The 19,338-nt window shown below is 32.6% G+C and overlaps 1 protein-coding gene across 1 annotated transcript; it reads left to right on the top strand.

The window, feature by feature from the left end:
* Window positions 1-9,873: 9,873 nt before the first annotated feature.
* Window positions 9,874-13,237, top strand: LOC124366705. Its single transcript, XM_046823303.1, has 3 exons — window positions 9,874-9,951; window positions 11,168-11,465; window positions 13,104-13,237. Exons 1-3 carry the CDS (start codon window positions 9,874-9,876, stop codon window positions 13,235-13,237), a joined length of 510 nt encoding a protein of 169 aa, XP_046679259.1.
* The last annotated feature ends 6,101 nt before the right edge of the window (window positions 13,238-19,338 follow it).

Genomic DNA, 19,338 nt, shown 5'->3' on the forward strand with positions numbered 1-19,338 from the left:
CTTTTTAGATCGGGAGCAACCGACGAACACCTGCAACCCTCATAAATTATGAAGGATATCTCTACTGTTGACAACAATAAGACCATAAAACCCTCCAGATGGCCTTCCGTTGTCCAGCGGCACGTCGCTTCGGCCGTCTTGGACCTTGGCTGGATTTGGCCTTGCAATATTCACACAGTTGTGTTGAATTGTGTGGATACCGATATATTACATACCTTCTTATTGGGAAGAGTATAGAGCAAGTTCTATGTTACTTATTATATTTTACTAGGGTCGATAAGACACGAAAGTAGATTTTCCATGACATAAAACATTGATGTCGGGTGCAAGTGTCTACCTGTTCCCCGGTTTAATACATAGTACTTTATTAAAAAACTATTGAGGTACAAAATAATTTATTAGTATTACAAAAAGGTACAAAAATAGTACAAAAATATGATATAACTTTAAAATAAAAATATTAATGTCGGGTGCAAGTGTCTACCTGTTCCCCGGTTTATACATAATACTTTATTAAAAAACTATTGAGGTACAAAATAATTTATTGGTATTACAAAAAGGTACAAAAATAGTACAACAATATGATGTAACTTTAACATAAAAATATTAATGTCGGGTGCAAGTGTCCACCTGTTCCCCGGTTTATACATAGTACTTTATTAATAAACTATTGTGGTACAAAATTATTTATTGGTATTACAAAAAGGTACAAAAATGGTACAAAAATATGATATAACTTTAACATAAAAATATTAATGTCGGGGAACAGGTGGACACACCTCTCATCCAGGTCGCTTTCTTTATCTGTACCCTCGTTATTAGTTCTTCAATCTTACAATCTAGTTAGGTGTGACTATTTGTATACCTAATGCCCATGCTTTCCAATGTCTGTTCGTTATATCATCCTATTTTCTTGCTTCAGTCTAGGAACATTTTTATATACCCAATCAGTATAGAATGTATCTTCAGAGCAAAACAGATCCACCTCCCACTTAATGGTTTTCTGCCATAAAGTTTGCACTTTGTTTCTGGTGCATTGCTTGGTGATTTCATTTGCAATGTTCACGAGATTACTCGCTCGTTTGTTTCCTCAAATTGTAGTCACAGAATGAATGGTTTGTTGAATTACATTAATGCCAGGTCCTTCATTTTTTGTCTCTTTAGCTACTGTAAAAATGCTGTCCCACAATACCAAATGAAACTAATTTCAAGTTGCCAAAATAAAGTAAATGGTTTGAATTCACTACTGGTGTTATTTAAATCAGGCTTTACTACTGTCATTACTATATGTAGAACAATGCACAAAGATTTATTTTGTTCATTCAATTAATAATTACGGAATAAGTACTTTACATTGAATAGTATTTAAGGATAAAATATGTCTATGTATTATTATAATGTTTTAAACCATGCTAAAATTTCTTCTAAATCTGTCCACAAGAATTTTGAGTGATTGAGTACCAAACACCCGATCACGTAAACATACAAATATATAAACATAATTGTTCACAAACCTTTCGAATTGATAATAATAACATGATCTCCTCAAATATTTACCTGTAGCATGTTGAATTAATATAGGTATTTATTAATCAGTTTTGAATATGTTGAATTATTGTTGATAATTGGTATTGATGTACATTACGGTTTATCTGTACAGTTTACAAATGGATCTGGTTCAAATGTAGTGTATTGTGTTATTGCTGACTAATTGCAAACGTAGCACGTTGTTAGTTTAATTCTATTAATGAGTCATTTTGGTTCGTATTGATGTGAACTTCCTGTACATTGGCGTTGTCGTTAATAAATAAATGTAGAGGAAAACTTTTTGTTTATTACAGTCCATTTTCCCTCTATATGTAGTTTTGAGCCATATTTTCTAACACATGATGTATACTAAACATATATTATTTAGAATAATTAATATATTGATATTTTTTATTTTTTATTTATAAATATTGTCAGTTTTTGCCTTTTAAGTTTCTTTTCCCCCTGCTTTTTCCGTAATTGTTTCTCGTCTTTTATATTAGTAATCCATCACCTTTTTATTATCTACTAGTATTTTCTATTATTATTGTATGCATGTAGACTATACTGTTATTAAGTTCCATTATCAACTTTACCATTTGTTAGCTAGTATTGATACGAATACCTATTATTATTGTTATCTGTGTTTAGTTACAATTTGTATTACCAATCAATACATAGTATAAATAAAAGTCGCTTTTTTGTTGGTCTGTTTATGCATTGATATTTTTTAAACTACTCAACGGATTTTGGTACGGTTTTCACTGTTGTTATGAACTAGGGCAGGTTCGATACATCAATATTTTAATCATTGAAAACAGAGAAAGGTTTGCATTATGCAAAAATTGATATTTTGAGCGCTTTCTTTGTTAATACTGACTAAGCATTACGACTTATAACAAAATAATTTACTACGGAATTGGACATTTCAAAAAGGCCTACAGAAAGTTCACGGTGGCATATATCTGTCTCCAAAGAATAACCCAGAATAACCCAAAGAATAACCATGAACGGTTGGTCGGGGCGGATCCGTCCTAGGGGTCTGTGGGTGTGGTGCTGGCATTGTGTGTGAGGAGTGTGAGTAAGGCAAACCGCATATATATTATTTATTTCAAAAATATTCTTATTATATATTTATAAATTATTGTTATTAGGTATTAATTATAGTTTTTGGTTATTATTAAAGATGGAAGTTGTAGTATTATTTTGTGTCATGATTGTATACTTATATTTTTATTTATTTTTATTTAGAAGTATCATATTTATAATTTTTTTAGTGTTTAGATTAATGTTTGATTTAATGTATTTAGTAAGGTATATTAGTGTCAATATTAATTTGGTTAATATTTGTCATGTTGTTTATTGTTCTGCTTATTTATCAGACAGGTTAAGTGTAAGAAAGGGCCATGAGGCCCTAACTTTGCCTGTTTAAATAAACAAATTTTCATTTCAAATTTTCATTTCATTTTCAGAATGACCATATCTCTCTTTTAAAGTATACATTTCTATTAACATTCTTTCTTGATCGACGTAAAAATCAATATTACTAATAGCACCAGAAAAATAGCAGACCGCAAATAAACGCTTTAAAATTTAAGTTGAATTCCAAAACCCACATATGTGTTTATTTTCTTGGATAGTGCACCAACGTAAACTCAAATGTGGAACCGTAAATAAATTAGAGCGGAATTGTATTTAATCCTCTCTTTTGGACCGCAGAAACGTTTCGATCGTTTTTTTTATTTATCGGGATAAAAAAGCAAACTATTACTATAACTCTTGAAAAAGTTTAGACATACAGTAAATTCAAAGAGTCAAAGTTTTTGGTGGTACACATTTAATTTTGGGCCCAAGGCAAACTCAAATATGGCACTTGAAAAACTTTAGATAGAACATTAATCTAAACAGACATTAGTTGACATGTTTTGGTAAAATTAGGCTTTCGATACTTGTGTTGTGTATTCGTACAACAAAACCTAAAATAGAACCAGTCAAAATTTTATTTACGTTTTGAATCTCTCAACGATGGGTGCTGAAATAATATGTACCTGATATGTCTAATTATGTTTAAAACAATTGTAGGGCTCCATTATATTACATCACGAATGCTTTTACTAAGAAAGCTACGGCCTTCGATTTTCAAACTTGCGTGTGAAGCCGCGTGTATGTAGTATGCTGATGACGACTGTGTATTCGTCTTGATGTTATATGAATGTTGTAAGCAGGGCCGTGCGCAGAATTTTATTTAGGGGGGGGGTTCTATACTTATTTTTATGAAATAAAAAAGAAGAAACTTAAATAAGTAATAGATTAAAAATTAATACGTATGGAAAATGAGTTTATTATAAAATTGTAAAACTACATACTTTTAATTCATTTGTAACTCATTCTCTAAACAAAGTAAAAACTTTTTCAAATAAAAACGTATGTGATCTACTCTTTCAATAAGTTGATGCGTCGAGGTACAGAAAAAATTCATCTAATACTGAGTTCACATCTACTTCAATGTCTCGATGAAGGCGGAAAGCGCGCGCAATCAAACGATTGGAAATATTTGCGCGCGCATGCGCGTAAACTGACGGCGCAATAGAGCACAATTAAACTGATATATGGAAACAATATGATATATCCCAATCTTCAAGGGGGGGGGTTTGAACCCCCAAAAACCCCCCCCCATGCGCACGGGCCTGGTTGTAAGTGTTTTAAAAAAATGGGCGTTGGAAATAAATAAATAAAAGAAACCACGAGAACGCTCTGACTTCTATCCGAGTTTTTGGGTTTGCTGTGTTTGTCATCCCCAAACTGAAAAAACCTGCTTGTGCACTTCGCTCAGTTCGCTGTGCTGGTCAGTGGAACCTGGAAACTGGACAAATGATTGACCTTGAGCAGTCTGCCTAGTCCTGTTCCTCCGTTCCTCGTAGTATGGCGGTAACAGTGATCGGAACTGGTGCCACGAAGATGGCAAAGATTGCGCTCCTGATTAGGCGGAAACGCGACGGATTTCCCCGTAATTAATCCCCGCCGCGGCGGTAAGTATACCTAGCTACGAGTAGTTGAAGAACGGCTCGCGGGAAGGCCAGTCGGTCCTTGGGAGGTGTTACTCACACGAGTCAGGAGTTTTGTGTTTTAAGTCAACTTATTTCATAGCTATGATTGTATTTTTCTGCGTTATTTTTGTTGCCGGTGCTTTAGGCCACGGTCATCAGTTTATAGGTTAGTATTACTTTGTATAGAAATTTAATTTTAAAACGCTAACTAATAAGATAGAAAGTAAGCTAAACATGTTGTATATACAATTCCAAACACCACAAAGGATTTTATAATCAAAAAATTTAAAGAAGATAGTTTCGTAATGAACAAATTTAAATATTAATCCAGAAGAGATTCTTTAATTATGTCGAAAAATAACTTCTTTATACGTATGCCTAATAAAATTAATTATGGAATTTATATCATTGATGCTGTGCTGTATAGTTTATTTCATTTTGAGTAAGAAAATATTCAATATAAAAATAATACATTTATGTTAAATTGTATTAGCAAAACGCGTATTACCAAACTCTTATATATGCACCCGATTTTCATAATTTATGCGCATAACTGCTTTTTTGTTTTATAGGTTCATTATGATGGTTTCATATATGTGTATAAAGTTTGTTTTTCTGAAAACTAAATAAAGTGTTATACAATCTCACATTTACATTTTTTCAGAACTACTTATTTTGATGAGAAGAGTCCCCCCCAAAATAAAATTGTGTAAAAACATTTGCATTTTATTAAAAAAATCGCTTTAATGCAATTTTGCATGTCCTACTTTAAATGTAAATCTTACATTTACATTTTTTCACAACAACTTAATTTGATAATGGTCCCCCCACAAAATAAAATTTGAATTTCATTAAAAAAGCGTTTTAATACAACTTTTATGCCCTAATTTAAATGCAAATAACTTTCAACAAAAAAGTATGCACATGTATATATATTTCTCTTAATTTACATTTTTAGTAAAACCTTGCGTGAAGCTCTAAAACAGCCAGACACTATAGGATGAAATGGCCCGAAACCGTCAGTTGTAGGGTTAAGACCAGGGGCGGATTTAGCATACGGTACTTACCATACGTACGGTTCAGGTCCCTTCTCTGAAAATTGTTTTACGAATTATGGATTTTTAAATTTACTCGTCTATGAACCAAAACAGATATAGGCCTAGGTACGTAGAAATATATTTGGAAATAAGCCATTATCCCTGTAACCTCACTTGAATCCATCACGGTTTAATGTATACATTTTGGTCATTCATTTTATTAATACTAAAACGAGTATGTTTCATTTGTATCAATTGACTTTGACACAGCGTTTCTACTAAAACAAGTGCCTCATTAAATAGTAATGCGTGTCGAAAAAAAAACAACAACATTGTTTTCATTGCTTTGTCTATGAATAAAACTATAACAATATACTACATTAAGTAAATAATACAATAGTACAATACATCAATACCTAAACTCGTCGGTGTAAGGAGGACTCCTAATCTCGCCAATTGAATTTTTTTTCTTTGTGTTCAATAAAGACATTTCCCATTTCATGTTCATTTCATCTCATCAATATGTGTTTAACCATAGGGGCAGGCATGAATGAAATTACAAGTTAGTGGTATGGTTGAAGTTAAGTACAATGAAGAAATCACATGATATAATCACATAATATATATTATAAACAAGTCAAAACTGGAACAACTGTTCACAGCGCAATCCATCGGTCAGGCCTAGTACTATCATTTACACACATAGCTCATCACTAGCGAACTCTGTTGTTTGGTTCTCATTACTAACCATAGGGACGTCTGGGATTAGGTTGTGATCGAATATGGGACTGAAAATAAGTTCTTAGGTTTTTATTAAGTACACATCAGTGCAAACAGAACCACCTGCGTGAATAATACGTTATATAAAGTGTAAACTTGAATTTTATATAGTTATACTCTTCATTGTGGCGTATTTACAAGGAATCAAATCATACTTAACAATAGTGTTAATTACAACATTTAAAAGTGCAAGTATAAACTTACAGATAAAATAATTATTTATGTGTGTAATATTTTATTTTAAGTAATAAAAAATAATGACACAACTTGCAACTACACATTAAAACACATTAAGAAAACTTGAAGAATATCGTTCAAAGATAAAAGAAATATAACACTTTGCACTGTACACTACACCGAAACCAGCCGCCCCAATTACAGGGTCAAAAACCCTATTACATGGGCAGCTATTTACTAAATTTACAAAAATGTTATCAAAAAATGTACATGCCAACTCATCCAGTTACATAGAAATATGAGGGTCGAATATTATGCTCAGCTTTCTAAAACTATAAAAACGAAATATGCGATAATACTAATGGAGAAATAAAGAGAACATAAAAACTTACAATACACATTTTTACGTGCATCTTTTTCTATTACTATAATAAAACTGTATGTACTTAATATTGAATGTATGTAATCAAAATAATTTAATTTTCCAAATTATATTGTGAAGATATACAAGATGACTGTAGTACTGGCTATAAACAATTATTCAATTGCTGATTAAATAAAAGGGGGGGGGGGGGACAGGGGTCCGGTGACCCCTAACTGACAATCATCAAAATTTGCATTATTAAGTTAGTATCATTAAGAGCAGCGACGCAATGCTTCCTAATCTCAGATAGGCTCCATGTCAGTCTCATCTGGCACTGACTTATATAGAGGATATATAGTGTGGAATTTAGGTTTTACTCAATTTAAAAAATAGAATATTATTTGGGTGCTATTGCAACATTGAGTGCTTTGCTAGTTTGACAAAACTGTTTTTGTAATGCTATGAAGCAAAGACAATTAAAATCTGTTCGTTCCACTGAGGTTAGTTACATACTATGAGCAGAAAACAGAATCAGCGCTACGTCCAACCGCTGATAGTACTAGGTCTGGCCATCGGATAGTGCTGTGAACAGTCGTTCCGGTGGAACTTCCGTTTGTAATATTTTTTCTGTCCCGTGAATGTACAAGGCACATGTATACAATTAATATGCTCCGACTATACCGGGTGGGACATGTGTGGCGGTAACAGCTTTATAACAGTAAACCTGTTTCTGACATATACAAATCACTGGGGCAAGGAAACCTTCAACTCTGACATATTTGTAAGTGCTGTTATACTGCGCATTTTAAGGTTAAGATTTGTTAGTTTGTATCATAATGCGTGGAATGAATGAACATGGACCTTGAGTTTTGGATTTGAGTTCAATTTATGGCACTTTCATTTAGGCTTTGCCAACATAAAGGAGGTTTTATTTCTAGCACTAGACATATAAGAAATTTTACGCTCTATCTACTTATACAGATTCACAATTTTAAAATTTTACGTGTAGATTATTTAAGTCATTAAATTAGGTCAAGTGAATTAAAGAAATCTACGAAGAGAACATGTATATTTAACCTAAAAATTATCTTAACGTATTTAAATAATTAAACCTATTTTATATATATATATATTTATATATAATTTTTGTATATAATTAATATATATATATATATTATGTATATAATTTTATATATACACAGTAAACATAACGAATAAAAACGTATCCAATTAAACGAACAATTGATTGTAATTCAAATAATATAATATATCAGCTAAATTGTAATTTTTGTAATAAACAAGATATTGGCCAAACCTCTAACCCTCTTCGTATCAGAATGACAGGTCACCGTTACAGTATTGGTTCATGGAGATGACAAGCCCCTCGCTGTACATTCCAGAGAACATAATCAGGACAAAATTGAAAAATGTTACAAATTAAAAGGCATCAATAATGTTCCATTGCATGCCAACGAAAATGTAAATAGGTTTAATTTGAGAAGGAGCGAAACTCCTCATCAACTTGTTTTAAGGTCAAAAATTTCCTTTCGGTTTGAACATTCGTTAATTTCTTAAAAATTTTTTTTTTACTCTTTTGGTATTTGTGATGAAACATCAGCTGTGAGGTATTTTTCGCCTGTTTATTATTCTATTTCAGTTCATTTTCTTGTTTGTATTTAGTTAGTTTCATTATTTAATTTTGTAAATATTTATACACTGTTATCTGAAGAAGTATGCTGACATACGAAAATTTATAAAAAGAGTTTACCAATATTTGGTTTTTTATTTCTACATGAAGAGAATACATATTGATATATATATATATATATATATATATATATATATATATATATGTGTATGTATGTATACAAATACATACAATTAACCTAAATATGATAGATTAATAATGTTTACAAAGTAAATAATGAAGTTATAGAATTATAATTTGAGACAGCGGTATTTGTAGCGTTGGTGTCTAATTTAGTAACTAACGAAACAAAAGTAATCTCTGAACAAAACATAACTCCAAAAAAAGGTCGGTTCATTATTTTTAGGATTAGGTTACGCGTAAAAATGTTTCAATAAAAACAATATTTACAGTTATTTCTCCATTTTAAGTTATTTTTATGCGATCTTAAATGAGAAACCTAACCTTTCGCATCTGACTGAAGATACTGTTTTGGCACTTCCTTAAGTTTACTCGAATGTTACTTGTCATGAAATGTGAAATAAACACTATAAGTTAGAGGCACGTTATAAAAAAATTATCAACCCGTATTTTAATTAAAAGCCGATAATTTTTTAAACGATCAGATTTAGCATTTTGCGTTCATGATTGCATTATAGAGTCTTCATTACGTCACTGGAAAAAGTCCCCTATAATTTTAAAACTAATGGCGGCCATTTAACATTTTTTGATTATGGATTTTCAAAACCAGCTTATAGCACATTATTTCGGTGTTTTGTTAGTCGAATAAAGAATTACCTAATTAGTGATTTAAAATATCAAATTGTATAACACATACATTTCTTTACCTGTACTTGTGAAAAACTACGAGATAATCATTATAATAATTTATTGTTGTTGGAATCTTAGAATATAACCCATTTTTCTTCTATTTAGAATTCACTTTTTATATTTATTTTTCTTATATGCCTGTTATTGAGGAAATCTGATGAATATTATTTTTATTTTATTTTCAAAGGTAAGACCCAATAAGACAAATAGGCCACAAATATAAAAATACATTGCTTAAGGTAGATCGATTACGACTTAACGGTTTCAAACTGAAACTAGGCAACGGACATCACTGGGCACAAGACTTCCGTGTCAGGAAGTTGCTGGACAAAGTTCGACTGCATATTTAGATGATGTACTATTTATGGAGTCATCAGGGGTCCTGTTTTTGTTTGTACAATAACAGTGTCACCTGAACGAGTAATGTGGATTACCACGCTAAAATTCAGCAAGCAAAATCAGGAGAAATACTTCTTGTACATCTCCGTCACGCATCATGTTGTACTTGCTTTTTCATCTGTTTTCCGAGTATTACAGGAAATTAAAAAAAGTCGAGGACGCTTGTTTTGTCACTGTTGGATCTAAATCTTTCAACATCGAAGTTAATCCAAGGTTTACTACTTGAGTATGACAAAGCTACATTAATAACACCAGAGTATTCAACGGCACATGATAGCATCAATTATTTGAAAATAAAGATATTTAATACAAAATAAAATACAATATTACATATTATTATATTTAAAGATATATAATAGTACAAATTATTTATTTTTAACCAAATTCAGGCTTTTAATGATGTTAAATCTTAGGATTTCAACGGCTGGTGTAATGACCTAACACCTAAGTTTTTCGATTTACACAGAAACGAATCATTGTTAATAAAATTAAAATGTTGGAAATCTCATTTCGGCCTCGATGAAAAAAGCCATCTTCTTCATTAACCAAATATGAGCCAAACCACGAAGGACCAGTAACGTCATTTCGCATTTTAACGAAGTTCGCGGAGCTTCTTCGTGATTGGTTGATATCTTGGCCTATAACAAACTTTCGCAGTAAATGAAGGGGGCTTCGTCGTGATTGGTTGATATCTTGGAAGCAATAACCGATCAACCTGACCAATCAGATATATAAGATTTTTTAATGCCATTGCGTATAGACCTAAATTGGAAGTAAACCTAAACAGAGAAGGCCTATAACAAACTTTCGCAGTAAATGAAGGGGGCTTCGTCGTGATTGGTTGATATGGTGAACCAATAACTCATCAATTTGACAAATCAGAGATTCACTATGTTCTTTATGCTCAATTATGTTCTTTATTACATGTTCCAATGTTTTCCATAATACAATGTTAACTCCTTTGTTTGAAACTAGAAGGTAGGTTTGTACGATGTTGTAGTTTAATAGAAGTTTCTCTCAAGGAATTCTTTAGTAATATAAATTTTTCACGCTATGAAATTAATTAATACATTTAGTACTTTGAAGAAACCCATGATTAGTTCCAATGAAATTCACTGTGTACTAATTTTAGAATAAAAATAAATCTGAAAATGTTGTTTTTCAACAAGATTTTGTTGACTAGGTTTCACTTAGTAAATACAGATCTTTTCTGTAGGACCCAGCTCAGCAGTTAAAGGTGCTTGGGGACAATCTTCCCCACGCGGTGGTTCTTGGTCCGCTCCTTTGAGTTCCACCATTCCAGGGGCGTACTCTGCAGCTACCAAGGGTGCCTGGGGAGCAAACTCTGGAAATACTGGGACCTTATCCGCCACCCTGGAATACAGCTTACAATAAACCTCCACCTCGCCAAGGATCTTGGGGTTCTGCCTCTTTAAATGCTCCAAAGGGAACCTTACCTTACCAGTCCTCTAAGGGCCCTCCTCCTCGCTTTACTCCTGCCTCCCGCAACCCTGGTATAGTTTCCGCTCCTTACCCGCCTCCTGCCAGCTTCCAGACGGACTTGAACAGATTTGGAGGGAACCAAGCGGATCTTCGGTCTCAGAAGCGGAATAAAGGTTTGGTTATAATATATTTATTTATTCTTCCAACGGAATTACACCATTAGTGCACTAATAATATTTACTTATATAATTAAATAACAAACAGTGGTAAAAATAAATAATCAACAAAAAGGAAAAAAAGACAAAGACAATAATAGATAGTTTAATAAAAAAACGAGCAACAGTAATAAATTTGTGATGTGCGATAAGAAATAAACAACAACAAAGTGATAACAAATTAAAAAAATAACCATATGCAAAAATAACAATATTTAACCAGCAACATGCAAGAAAATGTAAATAATCAGATACACGTGTAAACATAAACAATAATCAACAACAATACACTTTTCTTCTGAATGATGCGTTATCACTTCCAGTTCTGAGAAGTCAAATGTTTTAAATCTAGTACAAGTATTTACACTAGTCTATAAATATCTATTATGTCAACTTGACAACATAAAACTGAAAAGAACAACATACCATAAAACACATTTATCTTTGCTAGTTTTGTACGGAAAATTCTGAACACAGAAGTAATTATAGAAAGTATTTTATAGTAAAACCTTTCACAAAAAAGGTGTAGTACCATGTTAATTTACAGTTATTTTTTATAAATGGTCACCAATACCAAATACATTTTACAATAAGGTGGACATAGATAGATTAGACGCAACCTCATCTCATTACCTTAAATAAGTAACATAAAAATAACTTTTCCTTTTGTTATAATGCCGCCTGCAGCTATTTTTACTGGGCCTCTAGGCTTTCTGTAGCGAACATTCCGTCTTCTTTGAAACTTTTATCGGCGTTTTGTTTTGATAATGGTTTTGACAGATACATTAGTTTTTATTGTTATGCTTGACTTAAACGAATTTATTCTTGTTTGTCATTTTGTAAACTTTTATGCACGTATAATCTTTTATTTCAGAGATTAAAAAACCCAAAGGAGAGTGGATATATAAGGTCGTATAATATTTTTTTATTTTTTAAAACCTAGCTTTTGTAAAATCACCTAACATTTATATACAGATCTCAACTGCTCAAACAGTTGCAGGATGAAGTCCATGTTTAATATTGCTAGTATTATCGTAATCCCATCCTTCCAGTTTAGAACATTAAAAAATAGCATTTAAGCACGAATTTCCATTTGAGTATAGATATTTCTACCGTAATTCTCCTATTATTCCAGTCTAAAAAAAGCTTTTAAGGATTAATTCTGTAATTTAATATGGCTAATCATTCCGTAATCTTACCATCCTTCCTGTGTCTAATACGAGTATTAAAGAAAAGAAACAGTTCAGCAGTAAGATTCCAAAATGTATTTTTTTATGTGAAACCTAACTTTGGTTTACAAATTCCAACAGTTATTAACTAAGTCAATGTTTAGTATTGCTAGTCTTATCGTTAAACTTATCCTTCCAATTTCTTAAACTAAAAAAAATCTTTTTAAGGATGAATCTTCAGTTTAATATGGCTAGTCCTGCTGTAATCCTATCATCCTTTTAGGTTCTACTATTTTATACAACTATCGAGAATGAACCTCTAGTTGAACAATGACCAGCCTTAACGTATTTAACTGATTTTTTCTAGTTTCTAGAGCAGTTGAAAGTTTCTTGAAGACTGCCTGTAACGGATGTTTCTGTGTTGCAGTTCAGTCGAATAAGTGCCGCGCGGGGGAAAGCAAAGTGTACAAAGTGGGAGAGAAGTGGACTCCGGAAGGAAGCTGTGGACGCCATTCCTGCGTCGACGGTGGGAAGATATATCTGTTCTGGGGTAGGTTATAACATGGTTGAAACTGTTATACCTTGAGCAACGTGTTAAAATACAAACAAATACTCGAAACAGTTTAAATTAGAAACATATCAGATCACAATCCAAGCCAACTAAAATCATATCCGTACAGTATTAATTAAAACTTGATGGCATGGTTCTATAATAGGTAGATTCATTTTCTTGGTGATCGGATTTTGGCATATTTTTGTTCATGGTTTTTATTATACAACATAGATACTGCAGGTATATAAATTACCTTTGTCATTACAGTAGTTTTGAAAACTAGATAGCAGTATATCTATTAATTTCGATTTCAATACCATACTAATATGGCCAATACAAAAAAAAAAAAAAATGTGATCGGGTTCTACAAAAAATCTGTTTGTTACTGGCACTTTTCTATTAACTAGACATACGCCTGAGTACACCAAAAACCCAAAGTTTTCCTTTTGGGAAACCCCATGGAGGAGAGGCACAGAAATGGCTATCACCAAACACAAATGTCAAGATAATGGGGTAAAAGGGTTGACTGATACGCCTAGTTTTGTTGCGGAGAATGATTAATGAAGAGGCTCTCTCAACGTTAAAGGTTTTTACAAGTCTAAACATGAAGGAGTGCCATACTCCGCCTGCTTTTGACTGGAAGAGGTTGAACAGAGCTAGCCTTCCCTACTTCCAAACCGGATGTGACATGAAATATCGACAGGAGACGGTCCTTTCTTCCAAATTTACTTGTCCTAATATCCTGTTACTTTGAAAGCATCACAAAGATCTTAAAGACTAATGTGAAATTTCCTCAGCTTCATATTCTAAGTGAACAGAATCAGATCTAAAAACACTCTTGGCAGGATACTGACTAACCCATCTGACACCTATAAAGTTATATCTTAATCGTGCATGCTATTTACTACCAAGTTTACGTATTTCAGATATTAGGATTAGATTTCTGAAGTTGAGTACATAATATTTTATAGTTTCACGGATGTTATTCAAGATATAAATAAAATGCAATACACGTAGGCCACAACAATATTGGATAGATTCAGCTAAACTGTTCTTTATATAACTTAGTCCCTACTTCGGGATTTATTTGTTAGAGGTGCCCTAACCTGAAGCAACCCATATCTTCAGGGGACCGAAAAGAATCCAAGTTTAAACATCGAGATCAATATTTTTACAGATAAAATAACCTGGAAGGCTCCCCCAAACTGTATCCTAAGTGAGGAGATGCTCTAACTTGTTGCAGATGCTCTAACCTGGACGGCTACAGCAAGGACTCTCGTGCTGTCCTTAGTTCCTGTGTTCTCCACGAGCCATTTCTTTCAGGGGACCGAAAATAACCTTAGTTACAACTTTGAGATATATATTGTTACAGATGCCCTAATCTAGAAGGCACCACAGACTGTTTCCTGAGTGCAGAGGACCCTCACCAGCCCTGGCCGTCGTGTTGTCCTCAGCTGCAGTATTTTCGAGAGTAACTTTCTTCAAGGAAACCGAAAATAATCTTAGTTACAACTTTAATATCTATATTGTTACAGATGCCCTAACCTAAAAGGCACCACAGACTGTTTCCTGAGTGCAGAGGACCCTCGCCAGCCCTGGCCGTCGTGTTGTCCTCAGCTGCAGTATTTTCGATAGTAAATTTCTTCAAGGAAACCGAAAATAATCTTAGTTACAACTTTAATATCTATATTGTTACAGATGCCCTAATCTGGAAGGTACCACAGGACTGTTTCCTGAGTGCAGAGGACCCTCGCCAGCCCTGGCCGTCGTGTTGTCCTCAGCTGCAGTATTTTCGATAGTAAATTTTCTTCAAGGAAACCGAAAATAATCTTAGTTACAACTTTAATATCTATATTGTTACAGATGCCCTAATCTGGAAGGTACCCACAGACTGTTTCCTGAGTGCAGAGGACCCTCGCCAGCCCTGGCCGTCGTGTTGTCCTCAGCTGCAGTATTTTCGATAGTAAATTTCTTCAAGGAAACCGAAAATAATCTTAGTTACAACTTTAATATCTATATTGTTACAGATGCCCTAATCTGGAAGGTACCACAGACTGTTTCCTGAGTGCAGAGGACCCTCATCAACCCTGGCCGTCGTGTTGTCCTCAGCTGCAGTATTTTCCATAGTAAATTTATTTCTTCAAGGAAACCGAAAATAATCTTAGTTACAACTTTAATATCTATATTGTTACAGATGCTTAATCTGGGAAGGTACCACAGACTGTTTCCTGAGTGCAGAGGACCCTCATCAACCCTGGCCGTCGTGTTGTCCTCAGCTGCAGTATTTTCGATAGTAAATTTCTTCAAGGAAACCGAAAATAATCTTAGTTACAACTTTAATATCTATATTGTTACAGATGCCCTAATCTGGAAGGTACCACAGACTGTTTCCTGAGTGCAGAGGATCCTCGCCAGCCCTGGCCGTCGTGTTGTCCTCAGCTGCAGTGTTTTCGATGATACATTTCTTCTAGGAAATCGGAAATATAAGTTACATTTTAAAGAATTTGATGTTTCTTTATCATACCAGAAAAAGACTGATTAAAATATTAAGAAATGATTATCAATTTAGAAATGTGAACATTGACTGAGGTTCTCTTATAAAATAGTTTTCCCCTCCATTTACCAAGAAATAAAACTTATGAAGTAGTTGTTATTTATATACATTACATAGTTAATTTGATAAATACGAAGTAAATTTACTAATATACATTTCACTATTATGACCAAATGTTCTCTATTGTTCAAGATTTTTTATAGTTTAGTGCCGTATCACATAAACAGATAATGTTATTGGCTGAGGGTTAGCGAAGTCTGTCACTTGAGAGGGTGGAATACTTTAATTCTGTCTGCCTGTCTGTCCACACGTTTCTAAAAAAATAACTGACCTATAAGTTTGAAATGTTCATGAAGCTTCATTTCTACATAGGCAGCACTGAGTTAGGTGGTAGTGCATATCACTCCATGCGATTTGACAGAGCGTTAGTGAAAATCTTTACATTGGTATTTTGATTAACCAGTTGGCAAGTAGAACACAGTAGAATAATCCATTTTTTTTAAGAAACTGAGTAAAATTAATAAGAGACTTTAACACGTTGTATATTAAAAATATATATCCTAACTACTCCAACATATGTAACATAATATTTTGGTAACTAGTTGTAGATATTTATTATTTAAACATGCTATGAAACTCAGTAAAAATAAAAAATATGATTTTATTATGTGCAAGATATTTTTAAGAAAGATTTTATCTGTAAACGTTTTTGCTTCAAACTCTGTTTTTACATAGGCAAGAATAACTTATATGATGGTTCAGGTTCAAAAATAGGATTTAGGCTGTCATTAAAGTATATATAATTTGAAAGGCTGGTAATTTCTTTTCTGTTAGGCGGGTGAAGTGGAACATTCTTTTCTATATGACTGTCTGACTGAATATTTTTCAGTAGGACATACCCAAAAGCAAATCAGCTATCGACTTGAGAACCTTTGCATTTAACTTCCAAAGTCTGTTACGCGACACGTTGCGTGTTGTTCCTCTGATTCGTTTTTAAATCTAGTGACATATATAAAATTAAACGATGTCATGTTTATTAGAGCCTATTAGAACAAGATAATTATACATAAAGATATATAAAATGTTGATAGTAAATAAATATACTAAATAAAAGGTTAAAAAACAAGAAAAATTAAAACTATTTACTATTATATTTATTGTGTAGAAGAAATACGAACCAAATCACAAAGTAGGATAAAATACGAATAAAAAAAACAACTTCAAAAAGTAAATAGTGGGTTCCAAAAGATAATTCAAGAGTATGATACATATATTATAATGTATTGATTAAATCAAAATGTGTAAAAACTAAAATATCCTCACATAATTTCATAAACACGATTACCTACAAAAACAATCTTTAATTAATTAGTACTATATTCATTCATATTCAGAGGAATTATTAAATTAGTAATAAATTTAGCTCATCCTTAGGACACATTAGAATCATCAATATGTGATGTAAACCTATTAGTATTATGAATTAAGGAAATAAAATAACGAATAAAATGTATTCCATTATATATTTTCAGGCATTTTATTTTCAAATCGTAATCTACAATCCAAGGTGAGTTTACTCAGTTGCAGGACTAATGAGATATAAATGAACCTATCGGCATTGAGACAAACAGAAAAAACGCATCGTTAAGTCTTACATTAGTATCCCTTTTATGAGTACCGACCAGGCCAAGTGTGGGAATTTCCAAAAAGGCAGACAGAATTTATGTAACACACCATGTGGTTTCTGATGCAAGTGATACGTTGAAATCAAATTGAGTCGTCTATTTTCAAAACCAGATAACTTTTTCGAATTTAAGACTGTGATATTTACTGAACTGTAGCATTAAGTGTATGATACAGACTAAAACGGTTATAACCTGGTATATTTCCTTTATTTGTATGTTGTACAAAGAAGGGATTGTTTTCAAACCCAGATAGGTATAATATCAGTTTCAAAAGCAGATAGATCGTGGTACAGTCTATCCCCGCAAATATGTGTACTGAGGCTCTTACGGCCGAGAGATTTTTTTCGATATGTTGGGCTACACTGTCTTGTAACCGGATTCCTCCCATCTGCAATGAGACCGGTTAGAGGTCAGTACGTTGAGAAGTGTTCATCATACTTTTCGTGAAAAATGCCAATCCAATCTCCCCCCGAGTGCGAAATACGCGCGTTACCCTTTATCTTTTTATCTTACTTTCTGGAAATGTCTCGTATTTATTGTTGCTGCTACTGCGTCGTTGGTTGGACATTAGCACCATAAGTGCTCGTATTTCACAAGCAACCATAATTCCATTATCAGGAAAGAACTACAATATTGAGAAGTCTCTAAAAGCACTGTATGTTCACAAAAAACACGTTAATTTGTAAAAAAAAAACTTAAATTTTGTAACAGTTTGTAAGTACAAGTTACTTAATTTGAATCAATTGTATAATCTTTTTGAATTCCTATTACAATAGATAGCTTATTTTACTTAGCAAATATATTTTTTACCGTGTTAGTTTTAAGTTTCCAGTAAAATCTAACTAGCTCCATTACTCGTACTATTTTGTCTAACATTGAATTATGCAAAAAAAATCATTTTCAAACATAAAAAAACACAATAAATTTGAAAGTAAGATGCTCTCGGCTTTGATGAAAACACACAATGAATCACAGGGTTCTTTTATAAAAAAAAAAAAAAATAATAAAAGATTCTGTTGAAAAACCAGATAGACCGAAAAAAAATTATTGCATTAAACGTGTTTTACATAAACAATTGACTCTTGTGCTAATCCTGTTTATATTCTTTATGTTCTTGTAGAAAAAAACACATTTTTATTCTGCAACAAATAATGAATTTTATTTTGTAACTTTCCCAAAAGTTATAAGTTATGATGAGACATAATGCTTTAAAAGTAAAACTATGTTTAGCCAAAATTGTAGTAGTAAACTGTGCTGGTGTTTCCGTTAAAAGAGATTTGAGTAATGAAAGGCGGGCTGGGGACGGAGTGGAAGAAATGTGAGAGCGGTGGGGGAAATGTGATTGAGCTGAGGGATGAGAAGAAGTGGAAATGAAGAAGACATTTAGCGAAACGTCTTAATAAACAAAATGAATTAAAAATTATTATTAAATATATCCAATTCATTTTTATACATGTTTAACAACCTAATACCTCTAAAAAATGAAAAGTTATAAAACTGCAATGTATGAAAACGTGTGGTGTAAAAAACCCAAGGAGGGTCTCAGATTACTTCTTGGAACGTGCAGAAAAACCTTTCCATCAAAAAAGAGCTACAAAATAAGTTTTGTAAAATTTCATAAATGTATAAAATAATAGATCCGTCTCGTCTTGTTAACAAAGTTTCAGAAGAAAAAAAATACTTCTTAAGACAGCTGTTGACAGGTTTCGCTGACATGGAAACATTAAATCTTTTTTAAGATATAAAATACCTTTAAAAACTTGTTTTGAATTAGCTCCAGAGAAGCAATGCTATTACAAAAATTATTGCACAATATTCCAGCCTACTTCTTACGAATGCATTATATATATTTTAATGATAGAAATAATTG

Source organism: Homalodisca vitripennis, chromosome 7 (genome assembly GCF_021130785.1).
Source record: "Homalodisca vitripennis isolate AUS2020 chromosome 7, UT_GWSS_2.1, whole genome shotgun sequence".
Lineage (NCBI taxonomy): Eukaryota > Metazoa > Arthropoda > Insecta > Hemiptera > Cicadellidae > Homalodisca > Homalodisca vitripennis.

What these genes read in the sequence shown, in the direction of transcription:
- LOC124366705 (XM_046823303.1), top strand. Translation starts at nt 9,874, where the DNA reads ATGTGGATTACCACGCTAAAATTCAGCAAGCAAAATCAGGAGAAATAC. An exon ending in TCTCCGTCACGCATCATGTT is followed by an intron (nt 9,952 to 11,167) that starts GTACTTGCTTTT and finishes CGTACTCTGCAG; the next exon opens with CTACCAAGGGTGCCTGGGGA. An exon ending in GTCTCAGAAGCGGAATAAAG is followed by an intron (nt 11,466 to 13,103) that starts GTTTGGTTATAA and finishes TCTGTGTTGCAG; the next exon opens with TTCAGTCGAATAAGTGCCGC.